This window comes from Plutella xylostella, chromosome Z (assembly GCF_932276165.1).
Source record: "Plutella xylostella chromosome Z, ilPluXylo3.1, whole genome shotgun sequence".
NCBI lineage: Eukaryota > Metazoa > Arthropoda > Insecta > Lepidoptera > Plutellidae > Plutella > Plutella xylostella.
The window spans coordinates 9,533,349-9,551,870 of record NC_064012.1 but is presented as its reverse complement, the minus strand read 5'-3'; the positions used below and the strand labels follow the sequence as shown (position 1 = coordinate 9,551,870).

At 40.8% G+C, this 18,522-nt stretch overlaps 1 protein-coding gene across 7 annotated transcripts in view; it reads left to right on the top strand.

Moving 5' to 3' along the window:
• The window catches only part of LOC105389684 (kalirin), a 136,283-nt gene that overhangs the window by 20,228 nt on the left and 97,533 nt on the right, over window positions 1–18,522 (top strand). For 6 of the 7 annotated variants that reach the window (XR_007268172.1, XM_048632537.1, XM_048632538.1 and 3 more), the window contains 8 exons: window positions 11,521–11,680; window positions 13,018–13,033; window positions 13,426–13,541; window positions 14,326–14,527; window positions 14,933–15,161; window positions 15,974–16,082; window positions 16,661–16,780; window positions 17,241–17,441. Coding sequence is in view for 6 of the 7 variants with exons in the window: in XM_048632537.1 (XP_048488494.1) it covers window positions 11,521–11,680; window positions 13,018–13,033; window positions 13,426–13,541; window positions 14,326–14,527; window positions 14,933–15,161; window positions 15,974–16,082; window positions 16,661–16,780; window positions 17,241–17,441 (1,153 nt within the window). In the remaining variant the exon portion in view is untranslated. Of the gene's footprint in view, window positions 1–11,520; window positions 11,681–13,017; window positions 13,034–13,256; window positions 13,389–13,425; window positions 13,542–14,325; window positions 14,528–14,932; window positions 15,162–15,973; window positions 16,083–16,660; window positions 16,781–17,240; window positions 17,442–18,522 lie in introns of all 7 variants that reach the window. The other variant, XM_048632541.1, reaches the window with a different exon arrangement.

Here is an 18,522-nt window from a genome sequence, read left to right as displayed (position 1 = left end):
CGAAGTTTTATAACTATAATTTACAACTATTCTAGGATATATTCTTACTTGATTGTTAGACATCGAAATCGTAAGCAAAACACTCGAATATCACATAAAAACGTTTCTATCAAATAATAGAACCCCTTTATATATGATAAAATCCGCTTGAGAATTTAATTAATTAGTATTAGTATCCGCAAACTTCATTTAACCCTCGCTCCAGAAGCTAGAAATAATTTCCATGCACATTACATTGTTGCAACGTTCATTAACACCGAAAACCAATTAAATCGTAAGTTTCTCTCTACATACAACAGGCAGATATTAAATACTACACGAAGTAAATGCTGAAGTTCTTCGAATTTCCAAACTATGCTTTGTTTGAAATACCTTAAATTTAATGTTGCTGCATTTACCGAAAACAACAGCCTTAATTGTTTGAATTCATAATTCCGTCTGCATTGTTCGCTCGTGTATTTCGCAGATGCTATTCGCGGAGCAACTTTGATATTCCGAAACGTGAAGTCTGTCTAAGTGTCTAGGGCTCGAAACTGTTGGGAGCGAAAAATGAGTTAATATTCCGAGCACTGGGCCTCGGCCGGACGTGAAAAGTTCGAATGGGGCCGTCACCGCGCCGCTACCCACCATTGAACGCACAACTTGAGCCTGTGGGATGAAACACCGCTGGCTGTACGTACCTAGAACGCCGGGAAAATGCATTGTGCCTTTGTTTGAGTAGCGCGGAGCGGTTCGTATTTTCCTCCCCTTCGATTGTGTTTCGAACTGCAAACAATATCGGCTCTTTTCTCAACTCTGATTGCATATTTTCTTTTCTAGTCATGTTTTGTGTTTGTTTCATCTATCACTGACTGCAATGTTACGCCTTTAAAAATATTCGTGTCTTTATGGTCTGGAAACGAAAGCAACGGGTGATTGCGACGCGACGGTTATGATAGACAATGAACTTGTATGTATGTATAACTGGGTACTGAGATCACTTTACTTCAGGGCAACCGATATTCAAATAGAATAGGGCTGCAAAAATACACAATTACCATCTGATTCCTGCTTTATACAGGGTGTTGGAAAAAGAGTAGTATACTCATCATATATAGTATAAGCTGAAATGTGTTAAAAACATGCACCGTCACCTAGATGTCATTTTAAAAAAACGTTAAAATAAAGTTACGTCTTATGAATTTACTTTTAACAAATTATTAAGTACAATAATAACGTGTGATATATTAATTTTGCAGCTTTACATGTTTTATCACATCACTGAAACATATAGCCGTAGCATGTGCATTAAATATTCTGTCGGAATAGTTACCAAACATTTCAACATAATATCGCTACAGCATTGCGTTAATTACCAATTGATTCTGTATTCCCTGAAGCTACATAAGTTTGCCCAGACCTACCTCACACTTCAAATTGTTAGCGCGTTTTAACAAGCGTACTCATGTAATTAAACAATAACTTACTCTTCATGAGAAGCGTAACAATATACGTACTCTAAACGAGTAGCGTACAGTGGTTGAAAATAATGAATATTCGTTAAAGTTTCAAAGCTCCCCGCTTAATTCATAGTGTATCATTTACCTATCGTAGCTTAACTTTTATATAAAATGCAGAAGTACATAATGACGGTCTCACGAAGACAAAAGTAGCGTTATCAAATATGTCGCGACGTCTACGGCAATCAGTTAACTATCATAATCGGAGACACTGATCCACTTGCCTACTCATTATTAAATTAAATTCGTGAGTCTGGTGGCCTGATATTCACTGAATGGTTAAAATGTAAAATGAGCTGAGAATTTCAATAAAAGCTTCAAGTTTGTGCACAAGTTTATAATTGCCGCCGGTCGGGTCGGATGGGAGTGGAACTAACTTTGACAGTTTACATTGCTTGTTTTTTTGTCCTGTCATAGCTTTTGGCTGTGTTGTGTTCGTGTACTTGTTAGCGACTTGTTACTAAACTCTCAGATTAACAATATACGAACGTATAATCGAATAAACTGAATAAATTGAAAAATACGTGGTTTTATGGTACCTAAACCTTCTATTTCTAGGAAAAACTGATAAACTATGGTAAATTCGATATACAACATAATTTATATCCATAGAAAATGCAAGTTTACGAGTTTGAAAGTCTGAAGAAAATGTAAAACTGATATTCATAATTATATTTTTATGTATTACCTGGGTATGATTACATATTAGATAGTTTGGACAAGTTTCTTGTACAGTCCAACTATAAAGTCGTGAAAACGGAAGTGGATCCTAACTAATTGTTCAAGATCGTATTTAATCGATCTGTTATATTTATTAAAGGACAAATCGATCGGAATTTTATTTTTAAAATGTATGTAAAAGTAAGTAAATAACTGATGATCATAAAAAGTCTTAGCAAAATCGCACTCTTTGATGTCAGGACTTTATAGTTTGTACATACACGTATGTTCTATGTCTTTGTTTTAAAACGACCAAAAAATAATTTAATTGCAAACAGAATATGAACATGAAAAGATTAAAGAAAAGTGGGAATAAGCCGATCTGAGCATTAAATTTGTTTACGTGCTATTGCAAACAGCATAGCCCACTCTAATCAAGTAGTTGATGGCGACTGGGTAGTGTGTAATACGTATAAAATAAAAGTATCGCGCAAGTCATTCCCTTAAAGGGTCAAAGAACCAGCGATGCGTCGCCAGCGCTTGCTCAATCTGAAAACCACTACAAATTGAAAATTACTCATGCGAAACTAATATCAATTATGTCGTGAAAAGTAAATCTATTTGTCACTACGTACACTTTAAAACTTTCCTCATTTCCTTCTAGTTATGCTAGGCCCTTCATTATCCTCGTTATAAACACGTTACAGAGCATTATTATAATTGCTCGGGTTCCTAGGATCCGCAGTTCCGCACGCGATGCAATTTTCTAACTCCTATGACTGTCACTCTTCAATATGCCACCACTTTGTACAAGTAATGCAGACTTTCATTCTTTTTAGAAAGCAAGTATCAGATATAAAAATCGGTTTCATAGGATTGAAAATCACGTACATGCGTACAATAAATAAATAATTCTCATAAGGTATGTATTGCAACATGAGTTTTCCAAAGTTACGGTGCCGTGCAAACCACATCCACTGCTTTAGTCAGTAAACGGGTCCAGAACATAATTATCTATAATACGAGTTTAAGTAAACGATGCTATATTAAACTGACAGATACGATAGAAATCTGCTGCGATCTAAATACGACTATTAAACACAGCCCTGGAATAAATGCAAGTTTTTCATTCACTTGGCTGGATTAATTGTAAAACGCGTCCAGTTAAACTTGTTCGTGGTAACAGGAAAAGCTCCCGGGTGCGATCCCGCCGCTTCGTCATCGAGTGGAAAAAAAACTGGCACCCATCCCGGCTCCAGACTGTGACTATTGAGGAAACTATTTTATAAGTAGAAGGAGGAACTTGTTATAAGACAACCTATCCTAAGTTATATTGAAATACCTTGGGTGCCCATTTATGGCCGCATGTCTATTTATAATGTTTATTCACATTTTCATAATTAATGAACAGTCAAATAATGAAACAACTAAATTAGAATAAAACAGATAGTTGCGCGGCGTTACATTTCGCTTACCGAAATAACATGACTTCTGTTCGTTAGTCGGATAGTGCCGTTATTCCACTGTTTTGCTTCAAGCACTCGCTATTAAGCACATTTGCATATAACTAATACGTTACATTATGTTCCTCCTATTATTAGTGTTAGGGTACGTTTTTTGTAGGCACGCTAAACATAGACTTTTAATAAAGCTTTCATTGAACGGTTAGTACTTGTAGCGTATACACTGTACAGAGCTTGAAAGGCATTCGGTTTGTTTTGATCACGAACAAGGGGGGTGTATTCAAAGGCTCCCCATCGTATTTGTTTTTGTGTCCGAGCTCTCCATTATGTGTTTTTATGAGCTAAAATCGATCATGGCTACAGAATATTGCTTGAAAGCAAAATTTAAATTTCCTTCAGGTTATTGAATATTAAGTGCAGAATAAATGTTAGTATCACTTGTATTTTTGCGTCAGACCAGCAGACACTCTGAGCAAACAGTGTGCGGAAGAGAATGCCGTTATTTCAATAAGGGAATAAAATTTCAATCTCTGAACAGAATTCTCATTATATCAAAGTTCAAAGTACCGGGAGTAGACGACAAACTGGCATGCACTGTTTTATGTCTTTTACTTGAGCACAGTTTCATGAGACGTGCATTTAAAATGAGGCAAGGCGGACACTTGAATTAAAGTACCACTTAGCTATAATACTGTCACAGTTTTGTAAATATTATTCACAAATTGTGTAGTATAATGTACAAAAAATTATGTCAATTACTATCAGACAACTACAAAAGGCGCATAAAATACGCATAGGTATATAATATTACGTCTTCTATCCTTAGCACCCCAAATGGAACAGTAAAGTCATGGTTAACCATGGGAGGGCTACAGGGTTGTTCAGCACAAATCCGTTGAACCTGATTAAGCTTTAATGAACGGTAGCAGAAAAAAAATTAAGACTACTTGTTAACCGACTTCAAATAAAGGAGGAGGTTCTCAATTCGTCGGGATCTTTTTATTGCGAATAATTGGATACTTACCACTAATTCTTCTCCTAAACCTTTGCAAGGTTTGCACTCATGATCTAGGTGTCATGGTGGTGAGCAGCTGGAATGCAGATGACATAGAATATCTCAGTAGGTCTGAGCGCCGCTGTCCAGAACGGAATTATTAGAATGGACCTACGAAGTATATTATACACCTACCCGAGATATGTACATACCTAGCTAGAAATGAGCATGTTAGGGGCAAATAAAAAACATAAGACCATCCAAATTATTCCGTACTTTTCCTAACATCGACCATACCGTTTCCCGCAGGAACGACCCATTTTCCAAAAGAAAAGTTTTTGGAAAACGTCACATTTTCATAAATCTGTAATTTCCCAACGTAACTGCATTATACAGTGTATAACTCTTAAACATAATAATTTAACTCCGAAAGGAAATTCCTGTTGCTAAAGACGGCAGAACCGTGTGTTGGTGAAATAATATGAAGAGGCTAGTTTATTGGTGTTGTCGATGTTGGTATTGGTACGGTGTGACTGCGCGTGGCAGTTTTCCTCGGCGTGACGGCGGCGGCGGCGGCACCCCTGCAGAGACACCGTCGGTTGAGACTGGCGGGCCCGTCAGTCGGCCCCGGCAGTGCGCCGCTCGCGTCCGCGCCGCGAACGCATTCGAACGTTTTAAACGCGCGAAATATACGTTTTCAAATACGAAAGCGTGACATTTTCTGTTTGTTCAATTAGTTTTTCTTGATTTTGTATTTTTTGTTTTTGTTTTTAGTTTTACATATTTGTACATACAGGTCAAATTTTACAATTTAATTTGATTTTTATAGCATTTATTTACATGTATTTAAAGTGCAGTGCTATAAATGTAAAAAAAAATAGCGCCGGTTCGTAAAAAACATTTATGGCAGCACGTTGTGTATTTAACTACTCGTATTTATCGTGATGGTTTAGCCTATATGGGTTGACATTAATTTGTATTAATAGTTGTACTGCAATCCCCAGCCCTAGCACTTACTAACCGACAGCGACCACAAGTTAATCAGTTAAGAAATGTTTCCTTTTATGGCACACTTGAATAAGTATGTTGGCTGTTTCTAGACCATAATCCTACTTTAACTGAATGCGTACATGTTGAATATGTATAAACTGGTATTAGTTCTCACCGTGTCCAAATAAAATTAAAATGGCTACAGGAAAATACTTCATTTTATGACTGTCACACATAAAACACATGCAAAATTAATTTTATGTTGATTGGCTTTTAATTATAATTTTATTATAAGGCAACGCGAATGTCAAATGGAAAAACAAATCAACCAAGTGCAATCGCACTTTATTTATAAAAAAATATTATATTAATTCACTGAAAACATGATGAAGTATGGTTTTAAACAATCGAGAATTTAATGGCATTAAAAAAATGAACCTAACTACCTATGGAATGCCGCCGCTCTTCAATCATATTAATGCTACACCGTATCATTGAATTTCCGCCTGGCACCCCAAAACGCTACAGACCCTCCTCTCTACATAAATACTCCATCAGTTAACCAAACAATCAACATTATACTTTATCGACACCCAATAACGAATATTTTCAATTTTGCCGGTGTTTTTGTTTCTTTTGTTGTAATCCGTAGCCCTCTCCCTAACTAGGGTCAGCAAAGAGATTTTCATCTCCTGTATTTATACAGAAGAAAATCATATATAGGTTTGTTAATGGTCTGCAATCTTCACCCTAATTTCGTAATTATAAAACGTGCTTAAGAGGATTTTTATTCCTCCTCCGTTTAAACATTACGCTCTCTTCTACCTCAGTAATCGTAATCGAGGTATTAGGCCGCGGGCATTTACCTTTGCTTGTTGACATAATCTAGTATAATAAGTTCATTGAAGGCAGGTGTCAGTCAAGTACTACACGCAATTATTAAACTCTATACACGTGAACTATTTAAGCTTATTTATTCGCTATCTGTACTTTATTAATTAACTAAAAACATCTCGAATGCATCTATCTATGTTTTATTATAATATTTTTTATCAAACCCTATAAAAAAGTAAGTAGTAAATTGCAGCAATGGAATTGCATTTTAAAGCCAGCGACTGTCATAGCCGATTAGGTCCGACGACGTAGTCGGGAAAGATAAAAGAAAATCGGATTATGCAATGAAAGGCACAGTATCGCTTAATAGTTCTTTTTTCATTATGGGTTCAGCTTAGACTCTTGCCATCATACCTATCCAGACTTGTAACGCAAATATATGACCGTCAACATCAAGGCTAATTCGTACGATTGTTAAAAGATTACAAGAGACCAGCAGAGTGAATTACTTCCTCATTTAACATCGGTGGGATTTTCAAGTCGAATTTGTCGGCGTCTAAAGATGTCTTGAGACGTAGGAACGTAAGGTGATTGTAATAGGTGCTCAAGTTGGTATTAAGGAATGAACACAATGGGCGAATGTCGAGTGTCTGGAATCATCCCACAATATAGGCTTCCGGAGCTCGCCGACTCGGCCCCCTCCTGTCTCTAGGCCCGTCCTAGCAATTTAACCTTTATGCACTTGACAATGCAACCGTCTCGACCGCCATGTTGCCATGGGAACGGATTAAACTTTTTTATACTTTTTAACATTATTATTGTGTTGGAATGTTTGGGTTTTCCACTACCCCGGTCTTGAGCCTAGCCTCTAGCGACAGCGTCCTTTGAAAGTTGCCCAATTTATATAGCCGAGTACTTTTTTTGGTCTCATTTGCCAACCGCGAAATCCCACTCCACTTGCCCCATGCACAAAAAAATACGCAATGGCCGGTGTTGCTCGTTCGTGTTGAAAAATTGGTACCGATGCATTTATTAATTGAACTGATTTACATATCGCCTACTTATTTATGATTTATTGGTATTTTGTAATGGATTCGCTTCAATAGCGGCATCGTGTGAAAGTCGCCAATTCGATTTTCACCATACGTACATTAAAACTTCAATATTTTTATGCCTAACTCAAAAATGCTGTAACAGCGGAATTTTTAACAATCTTTCATATCGCATCTAATTTGGAAAAAAAAACTGTAGGGTTATGCTCCGACGGGTCATGGATCGATGGGTACCTTCCGGTCTTTAAAATAAAATGGCTGAGACGGTTCCCGCGATGCAATCAAATTCATTCTCTACATAAATTATAGGTACTGACCCATCCTATTGTTATCTAACAAATATCAAGTCAACTAGTCTACGCTCCGTCTAGTCTCCTATATAAATGATGATCGTAGATTTCTCTTGTGAAACTCATATACTCGGAAGAGTCGGCCGTATCAGCAATAATAAGAGGAAACGCGTTAATTAATTGCAAATGTGAACTTATTGTTTCGCGCGATTGTCTTCACCGATTACTGTTGATGAAAGTTCAACATTACCATTATTTATGGGAGAAAATCATGTAGAAATTCTATAGAGCACATGAGTGCTAAACACTGTACTTGTAAAACATCGTGTTTATACAAGTTGAATGGTTAATAATCTTAAAACTTCCCATAGCTTTGCCCGTTTACAGATACTATATAATTCAAAGCGACATAACATAAAATTGCATTTAAATTCGCACATTCCGCTCACATATCTGTTGACTTTCTTGACAATATTTTTTGTTTATTTAGCGATAGTGATTGCATGACTGACCGATCGGATTGTTCGATTGTTTAATTCGTAAACATAATTCAGCGGAGCTGTTAGCGAGTGGTCGGTAATTGAAAGTAAATCCTCGTTGGTAAGCATGAGACGTTTTGCATGATGTTTAGTTAGATAGCGGTATATAACTTAGGAATTAGTTGTCGAGTGCGAGTCACGCAACTAGTGATACTGTCTGCCCGACTAGAAAGTCGTAGTCGCGGAGTTTGCATGTACTTTGTGTGTACTGAAATGTTTCATTTTATTATTATGTTTATAAACTCTCCAAAAATCCTGCGCATCGTGTCAAAATATAATATAAAACTTTACTCAATCAATAAATATATTCATAGAGCAATTTTATATGCTTAATTCAATAGATCAGTGATGCACACTTATATTTTCAACTGAAAAATAATGGCGTTACTACTGCATGTAGTTTAATGCTACTGCCATAAACACATTGTTAAAGCGCGGCTCCTGGCCTGCGGCTACTGTACCAGCAGTGCCTAACAGTAATAAAGTGCATGGCGAAATCAGGAAATAGGATCTCATATCAATACGTTCATTTGATTCTTACAATTGAAGCCATTTGCTATCGAATTAGTCGAATTACCCGGTAAGGAAATTGAAACCATAAATCCGCATATTTCACACATGAGAGAACTTGGTGATTTGATGGTTTTATGAAATGTTGGAAAACCCGCAGAATGTGTGTATCTTGACGCTGCAGCGACGGAATGCCGCGGCGGAGACAATGTGCTAGTCGTGCTTGCTGGAGCGAGGGAAATGATAATATTTCGCGTTCCTACTGCGCCGCATACGGATGAGAACCAATTAAACTTCGCGCGAAAAGTTATTAAATAACTCATTCTGGAATCACGACTTTCTGATGTTTTCACTAACAACTTTACTATTGTAGTATATCAGTATTAGACAGATACCATCTCTAAAACAATAAAGATATTACCACTTTATTTATTTCGTATATTAAACAGCAGCATGACATGACAGCAGCACGTAACTTACGCACCCAGGAAAGTGCAATGGCTATAATTTTTAAGACTTTCTTGTCGCTACGACGACGTCGCGGCCATAAAATACAATGGATATAAAATGAACGTCTATCGTTTGCTTTTAACTGGCCATAAAAGGACTACAGATACCTAATTGTCCAAAGACAGTTAGTGCCCTTATTGGAGGGCTACTGCTGTTACCATCAAGGGCAGTTTAACGATTAGGACGGCCGTAAACATTCACTCAGCGGTCAACAGGCGTAGCTATTTGTACAATGTGTACATATTTGTATGTTCTTTGTCGGCGTATGCATGAATTTATTTCCAATAACAATCGTAGTTACGTACTCGTACCTACCCAAATTGATTTAATTGGATAAGTTTTTAAACAAATACAGCGTAATTACGTATTCATAACTAGCTGCACACGCTGGTCGTGACATTATAAGATAAGACGAAAACGGAGAGCAGCTAAGGCGGTGTCAGATGAGCTAGTCACGACCGCTACTCCTGGCTGCGTCGCATTGTGAAAACGACGCGGAGTCGCCGGCGCCGGCGCGCGCGGAATGCATTCGCCAACCACACGACGCGCCGAGAGAAACCTACCAGAGGAATGCTCTTGCGCATCTAGTTAACTAATCGATGCGCTTTTCGAATCACAAAAAACGACACTTTATCGTCACTGGCGGCGACATCGACACTCTCATAGATCTTGCGGGACGTTGAAACTTGATAAGCAATGCGATATTGTATTGGCGTGATTTAGCCAAGTACTCACAAAAAGACATACTCAGTTGCGAAATGGTTTGTGGTAGCCTTGATAATTATGCATAGAGTCAATTACCGAGATTTACCGTAACCTAGACTGGCCCTCACAATGACGGGATATTGCGTTCTCTGAACTGAATATTACGAAATTATCAACATAATTATTAACAACCTTAGAATTAGGATTATTAACTTTAAACGATTTATCAAATAACCAAGTCGATTTTGTTACGATCCATTCATCTTTTTTTTTCTAAATATGAATATTGAATAAGTAATAATATTATATTTTGACAATCGATTCAATTAAAATATACTATTCAAGAATGGGAATGTTTACTAAAACTAAATGTAATAGAATGATTGAGGTATCGTACAATAGCACGATTGTGTCAAGTAAAGAGAGGAAATCAGTGTAAGAGATGTGCCATCCAAGCGTAACATAACAGTTGGTTAGTTGGAGCTGCGCGGGAATTGTAGGTCATTGTCGGGTTTTAATCACCTGCTCTACGTAATTGTACCCCTGCCTTAATAACCCTGTGTACGTGCACAAAACATAACTGTTATTTTACGATCTACACGCATTCACATCCGCAGTGACAGAGCGCTCTTATCGATAAATCTGAATTAACGTGACAGTTAAGTTTGGCTGGTGAAATGAACATTTTTGTGCAAAATGCTCAAGTATCATCGCCGTTCACACAGGCACAAGTCGCCAGTGCAGTGTTTAAGATGGAGGTTTGTATGGTTTTATGTAACGTAACATGTGTTTGTTTACATTAATAGTCCACAGATCATTAGTCATAACTTAGGCACAGTGAATTATCCTGATATCCCGAGGTAATCTATGTTAAATATTATCAATTCTTATCACAACACTGATGTAGGCCTGGCCGTTATCCATTGGTCACTCGGGACTTATGGATGTGATATTCCGGAGCCATGTCATGCCCTGGATACCTTCAATTCTTCAGAGACACGGTTGCAGCTTTTTACTTTTACCTATATAAGTATGGTGGACTGCTTCTGGCTATTCATTCGACTGTAACAAACATTCGAGCTGGTCTAGTGTGGAAGCGTAACCGTTGTCAATCTGATTAGCGTCTGCCGCCGACTGCCCCATATACTATTGTAATGTAGCAGCTCAGTTGGACTTGGTCTGGATCACCGGAGAGCAACCCTTGGGTGATTCGACCTCCCTGGCCTCCCCTGACAGTAGAGGTTGAGTGCTATATTGAGTATGTACATACTTACCCTTATGACTGTCGATGCTGGGTATTCCTCAATTTGATTAGCGTCTGCCAAACAGTCGGCGACTATTTCGACGGGCTATTAATGTCGATCTTAACGTCTGCAATGTTTGTCTCTGCCGCCGACTTCCCAAACTGTCGGCTCCTATTGTTGACGCTGGGCTATTGATGAAGTTTTTAACGTGTGCAATGTTTCTGTGGCAGGTCATCGGTGGACTCGGACGCGGCGAGCACGACCGCGGTGGAGGCTACTCTCGAGCGGCTGCGCGGCACTAGGGGCGCGCTGGAGGAGCTGTGGGCGGGCCGCGAGCGGAGACTCGAGCTCACCGTGCAGCTGCGCCACTTCGAGAGGGACGCGCTGGAGGTGCGTGTGTGTGTGTGTGTGTGTGTGTGTGTGTGTGTGTGTGTGTGTGTGTGTGTGTGTGTGTGTGTGTGTGTGTGTGTGTGTGTGAGAGAGAGAGAGAGAGAGAGAGGCATGGCATAGGTGGGTTGCTATGGCTCAAAGAGGGAGACAGTTGTGGAAAATATAGAGAAAAAAAAACTGTCTAGGAAACTACAGGAATAGCGGCCAGCTCATATGCGTGTACACAGAAGAGGATGTAATGCCATGTTCTTCATAAATGCTGTCAGTTTGTACTTTACAGCGAAACAGCGCCAACAAGAGCTTGCTATAGGTAGGTCGCCATAAACTGAGAAAACACATACATACCTATTTGACTAGCAATGTTGAAGGAGTACTTACTATGTATTATGTGGTTCAATTTGCAATAGTGGTAGCTGAAGTTAGAATAGCATGTTTCCATAATGTTATGGTAACTATTTTCTGTGACGTCATGTGATGTTTAAATCATTATTTTGGCAGGGTTTCAAATTGATTCTTTGTATAAGTTATGGACTACCATACCATATATGAATGTCAAACAAAATAACACCACTCAATTCCGACTTGCCGACCATCCATTTGATCCTTTGTCATTGAAACTAAAGCATCTTCTGTAGTGCAAGATATAAAATGCTCGTAAATTTTCATATTGATTCCTTTACCGCCTCCACATGTTACCTTTCAAGACTATCTAATGCTGGAATTATCGAATATTCAGTGCAATTTTAACCCCAGCAGTGCAGTTTTAGCCCCGACCCAGACCGACAAAGAGGTCAGTTTTATTATAATATACATTTATAACATGTTGTCTGTGGTCCCGAAATATATGCACTGATTTAGATTTGGCTTAGCTGACCTTATTTTGTGTCAATTCTAAACAGGGCTAGGTCAGGTCAGCGATGCGGTTGCAAATATATATTTTCATTTTAACCTTGACTTGTTGTTTCGGCTGGGTCAGTTTGTCACTTAATTTAGGATCTCATCCCAAAGCATTTGTATTAACCGTGCCTTGTTAACCTATCACGTGTTGTCTCGGCTTTAGCTGTTTGTCAATTTTCTCTTCTTTTATGTTCTTATCCCGGTACTAACCGTGCGTTTGTTAACCCATTAGGTGTAGTCTCGGATGTAGCAGTTTCTCTGACCATTTTTACTACACTTGCAATCCTATCCCAGTGCATTAGTACTAACCGTGCGTTTGTTAACCTGTCAGGTGTAGTCTCGGATGGATCAGTTTCTCTGACCATTTTGACCACATTTACAATTCTATCACAGAGCTTTAGTACTAAGTACTAACTGTGCCTTGGTTGGTAACCCCTCAGGTGTCGTCCCGGCTGGAGCGTTTTGTCAATTTTCACGTTCTTATCCCAGTACTAGCCGTGCGTTTGTTAACCCGTCAGGTGTAGTCTCAGACTGTCCATTTTGACTTCTTTTACAATCCTATTCCAGTGCATTTGTACCTACTAACTGTGGCTCGTTAACCCGTCAGGTGTCGTCCCGGCTGGAGCAGTTTCTCTTTTGATTACTTTTACAATCTAACCGTGTCTTCTTAACCCGTCAGGTGTCGTCTCGACTAGAGCTGTGGGGCGACGAGCTGCAGCGCACGGAGCCGCCGCGCGAGCCCGCGCAGGCGGAGCAGGCGCTCGGCGCGCACAACGAGAGCGTCGCGCGCATGCAGCACGCCACCTTCCAGGTATGTGTGTTACCCCGTCGGCTGTCGGGCCGGCTGCAGCTGTGGGGCGACGAGCTGCAGCGCACGGAGCCGCCGCGCGAGCCCGCGCAGGCGGAGCAGGCGCTCGGCGCGCACAACGAGAGCGTCGCGCGCATGCAGCACGCCACCTTCCAGGTATGTGTGTTACCCCGTCGGCTGTCGGGCCGGCTGCAGCTGTGGGGGACGAGCTGCAGCGCACGGAGCCGCCGCGCGAGCCCGCGCAGGCTGAGCAGGCGCTCGGCGCGCACAACGAGAGCGTCGCGCGCATGCAGCACGCCACCTTCCTGGTATGTGTGTTACCCCGTCGGCTGTCGGGCCGGCTGCAGCTGTGGGGGACGAGCTGCAGCGCACGGAGCCGCCCCGCGAGCCCGCGCAGGCGGAGCAGGCGCTCGGCGCGCACAACGAGAGCGTTGCGCGCATGCAGCACACCACCTTCCTGTGTGTTACCCCGTCGGCTGTCGGGCCGGCTGCAGCTGTGGGGGACGAGCTGCAGCGCACGGAATATTGACAATAGCAGTTGGTCTGACGAAGAAAACAGAGAATAGTGTCAGTTTCCATCTACTCTGCATCGCTTTTTTAATAAGTCTATAATGAAATAGAAAAATGCACATAGGATATCTAGTCTAAATACGAGGATCGAAACTCGCTACTACGATACGTTACGTCTTTGTGCGTGCCCTGTGCATGCCCTGTTTTCGCGCTATGACTGGGCGCTGCTGCGGCAAAAATCCCAAAAGTCTCGAAACCCTCAAGTAGCGCTCGAATGCAGCGCAGTGCTCGTATTCACCATTATCTCACTTTGGCAGCCCATGCGGCTTTGGCGGTCATGTTGGCATTCAACATCTAAGGAGTTAAAGATACTTTCCAGTGACAAAAAAACCCTTTTGTCAACTTCACTAACCCCACTCCCCCACACCAGGTGGTCCAGCAAGGGCAAGAGCTAGCGGCGGCCATCGCTGAAGCCTCCGAGGTCATGGCGGCGGCGGCTGACGGGCCGGACGCGCCGCTTGACGCCCAAGCCAGGGTGCAGTTGCTGTTGGAATTCCTCCACGACCGGCAACTGGATCTGGAGGAGCTGGCTGAAGAGAGAAGGGCGAGGTTCGAGCAGTGCGTGCAGCTTGGTATGTGGTGGTGTATATTACTAAATTTTGTAAATTATGGCTCGAGATAATGGCTGTCAAATCCTTACCTTTTAGTTGTCAAGGGGTAATCAATGTTATTTACCAGATATAAGTAGCTGCCAATCAAACGTCATAGAACCCATGCTCTTTACAAAAAAAATACATACTTCGCGTCGTCTTAAAAGATCATCCCATGGGAATTCTGAAATAAAAAGTAGCCTATGACTGCGACGTTAATCTGGGGTTTCAGCTTGCTACATGCCAAATTTCATAGAAATTGGTCCAGCCATTACGAGGATGTGTGCTAGAATAATGCTAATAAACATTTCTAGTAAGATTACAATCATCGACATTCTTTTAACACCAGCCTAACAAAATCAACTCTAACCGACCCACCATCCGCAGGGCAATTCAACGCGGACGCAGCGCAAGTAGTCAGCTGGATCCGCAACGGAGAGGCCATGCTTGCCGCCTCATTCTCCATCCCAGGAACTCTGGCCGAGGCCGAGCAGTTGAAGAGAGAACACGACCAGTTCCAAGTGGCCGTGGAGAAAACCCATGCGAGTGCGGTCCAAGTCAAGTACAGGGCCGACGCGCTACGGGCGGCTAATCATTATGATCCGCATACGATACGGTGAGTTGTTTGGTGTTTTCTACCATCGGTGGTCTTGACCCTACCATCAAAGTAGGGTAAAGTTTTAGTCTCCCAAATGATTATTATTTTTATTTATTTTCAACCGCTTATGAGTTAGGCTGCTTTTCCAGTAAGCAAACTGTTCGCCCGTTACTATAAGAGCGCGGAACGCTTCAAGTTGCGTAGAGTGAGCTCAAATCTAGCAAACTGTGAACACTTGCCATAGCCGATACGCTGCTAACTTAGTCAAAAAGTTTGCCTAGTAGGACAGCAACATTAGAGAATAGAGTCGGTTATGTCAATTCGTCTTAATCTTAACTGGTGCGTAATAGGTGTGTCCCGGGAACTGTTAGTTACCCCAATGGCCTTGAAACAAATTGCAATAACAGTGTCAAAGGAGGAAGAGGTTATGTCCTGCACATCACCCCGTATCCTCTAATCAAAGTATGTAACAAAACCGTTGAAGAAAAGATACAAATACATTTTTGGGTTATCTCAGTTGATACTGTAGACAAAGACGTCGTTTAAAATTAAATTTTAAAAAAGTACTTTCAAATAATACAATGTAATATCACTATAAGAAGTAATCTTATTCGGATAAGACACCGCCCCTATCCTTCAACGCGCGACATCGTTGTTATAGTCTAATTTAGCATTCAAAATAATTTCTAAATTACATATTTTTACGCGATCACAGCATGTTTGATTAAGATAGTTAACAAATACTTACTCTAATTCCGAGTGATCAGCGTTTCTTGCTATCAAATGGCATATCCTATCCAAAATACTACAACACCAATCGCAACTTGCAGAGAAATCTCCGAAGAAGTGACCGAGCGTTGGCAGCGTCTCGTCACCTGCGCCGAAGAGCGGCACAAACTCGTGACGGCTTCACTGAACTTCTACAAGACGGCGGAGCAGGTATTGTATTTATTTACTTACACACACATTGTAACATAACAGGTACACAAACCCCAAATTGTTACAATAATAATTTAACATATAATAATAAATAAATAATAATAAACATTTTTATTTTCAGACATTTAGGTCCATAGCGTATTAGTAACAATTTTTCTTAGTCTAGAGTTAGTATAGTAAATATAAATAAAATTCAATTAATTAAAATAAAAAACATTCTATGCAGAGCGGATGTGACGCTGCACCCAAAGACGCAGCATTGGGGAGTCCCACCGATATAGCACTCACTTTCATACTTCTCTCTAACATTCAGACGGTCGAATGACGTATTGGTTAGTGGCCCTGACTGCTATGCCGAAGGTCCCGGGTTCGATTCCCGGTTGGGGCAGATATTTGTTTAAAGACAGATATTTGTACTCGGGTCTTGGGTGTTGATATTTATGTTTCATATTTATCTATCTATGTATTTGTGTAGATATATCAGCTCTCCGATACCCATAACACAGGCTCTGCCTAGTTTGGGGTCGGATGGCCGTGTGTGAGATATCCCCACATATTTATTATTATTATTTATTCAGGTGTGCTCCGTGCTGGACTCGCTGGAGCGGGAGTACCGGCGCGACGAGGACTGGTGCGGGTCCTCCGCGCCCGCCGCCGACGAGCCCGCCGCGCCCGCCATAGTGGACAAGGCGGCTCAGGTACGAAGGCACAAAATTATTGTATAATAGACTGTTACAAACTTGAAAACTTCGAGCAGAACTCGAGTATGGAATGCAGAGCTGTGATTGGAAAAATCGCCGCCGTTGAGTAGAACTTACTTTCATGTTTAGAAATATGCCTTATTCTGTAGTAACATCTCTTATTTCCATGTAATAAATAAAATCCTATTATCAAGTGAGAAACTTAGTCAATATCTATGAGATGACTTAGATCTTATCCATTCATTTAATCAGCGAGGAATAAGTAATAGCATGGCGTCTTAGCGTTATACAGGATGTCCACTTATACATAGATTGAATCTAGTACTATCCGTCCGAACATTTTGAAACAAATCACATGCGCTTAACTGAAAAATACTTTATTTGCCTCTGGCAGCAACATATCAGTATAATATCTACTCCAAGCTCTAATAACCACCAACCCCATTCTCCCCAACAGGTGGCAGCCCTAATCGTGAAGCACGGCGAGCAGAAAGAGGCGTTCCTCAAGGCTTGCACCCTCGCCCGGCGGACCGCTGAAACATTCCTGAAGTACGCCGCGCGGTCGGCCCAGGTTCATGGCCAGACAGCCGCGGCTAGCAAGACGCATCATGAGCAGACCAGGGCCATTCTTGATACTCTGCTGTCTCAGGAGAATAAGGTATGGAGCTTCACAAGAGCTAAACTAGGGACTGTCGTAATGATAGGATGAGTCAGTGGATTAGCTTCAGTGTAATGTCAGGCGCATCATTGGCTGGTAATTTGACCATAGGGGCAATTTCTAGCAAGATGTATTACGAGCAGACCATGGCTATACTGGATACTCTGCTGTCGCAGGAGAATAAGGTATGCATTGTCAAAAGAGCTAGACTAGGGACTGGCATAATGATGAGAGAATGAGTCAGTGGAATAGCTTCAGTGTAACCTCAGGCAGGCGCATCACAGGGGTACTTTGACCATAAGGAAAATAGGTACCAGACCGAGGTATGGGACTTCTTGTCATTGACAAACACAAGAGCTAAATTAGGGATGGTCATGGAAAGGATTGGCCAATAAAATACCTTAGGTGTAATATCAGGTACGATACTTTGACTATGGGGATAATTATTGGGCCATTAACTCGGTGATGTGCAAGAAACGTACTAATCTTAATATTTATATGTACGTATAAATCATAATATTATTTCTTTATTAGCGTGATATTACATTCAAGTTATTAATGGTTTTATGTGCACACTGCCATGCCTGTATCATTATGTGACAAGTAAGGGTCTTGATATTCTTGTTATTACAATGTGTCCAGTCTGTCGCGTTAACAAATCAAAACAATGAATATTTTGTGTACCACTGTAGGAAGCAAAATAAACGGTTGAAAACTAAACACATAATAAAAAGAATAGGTACAATAATATTGACAATACCATCGCATCAGTGAAATCTAACAGCGTCGCGGTTATAAATAGCGTGAATTTACACACGGACCATTGTCACTGCCAGTGTCACCGCAAATAAAATAGAAATTAAAACTACAATACCGCCTTTGTCCGCTGCCGGCGCGATGTTATCAGCCTGCGGGCTCCATGTAGGGTTATGATGGATCTCGCCATATGGCTATCTGGTTTACAGTATTTTGTACGCGTCAATTTGCGATGCTGAATTTATTTTTTTACCGTGCCAATACTCAGAAGTTATGAAAGTCAGTGACAATTTTTGCAATGGAACTTTTACAGCCGGTACTAACG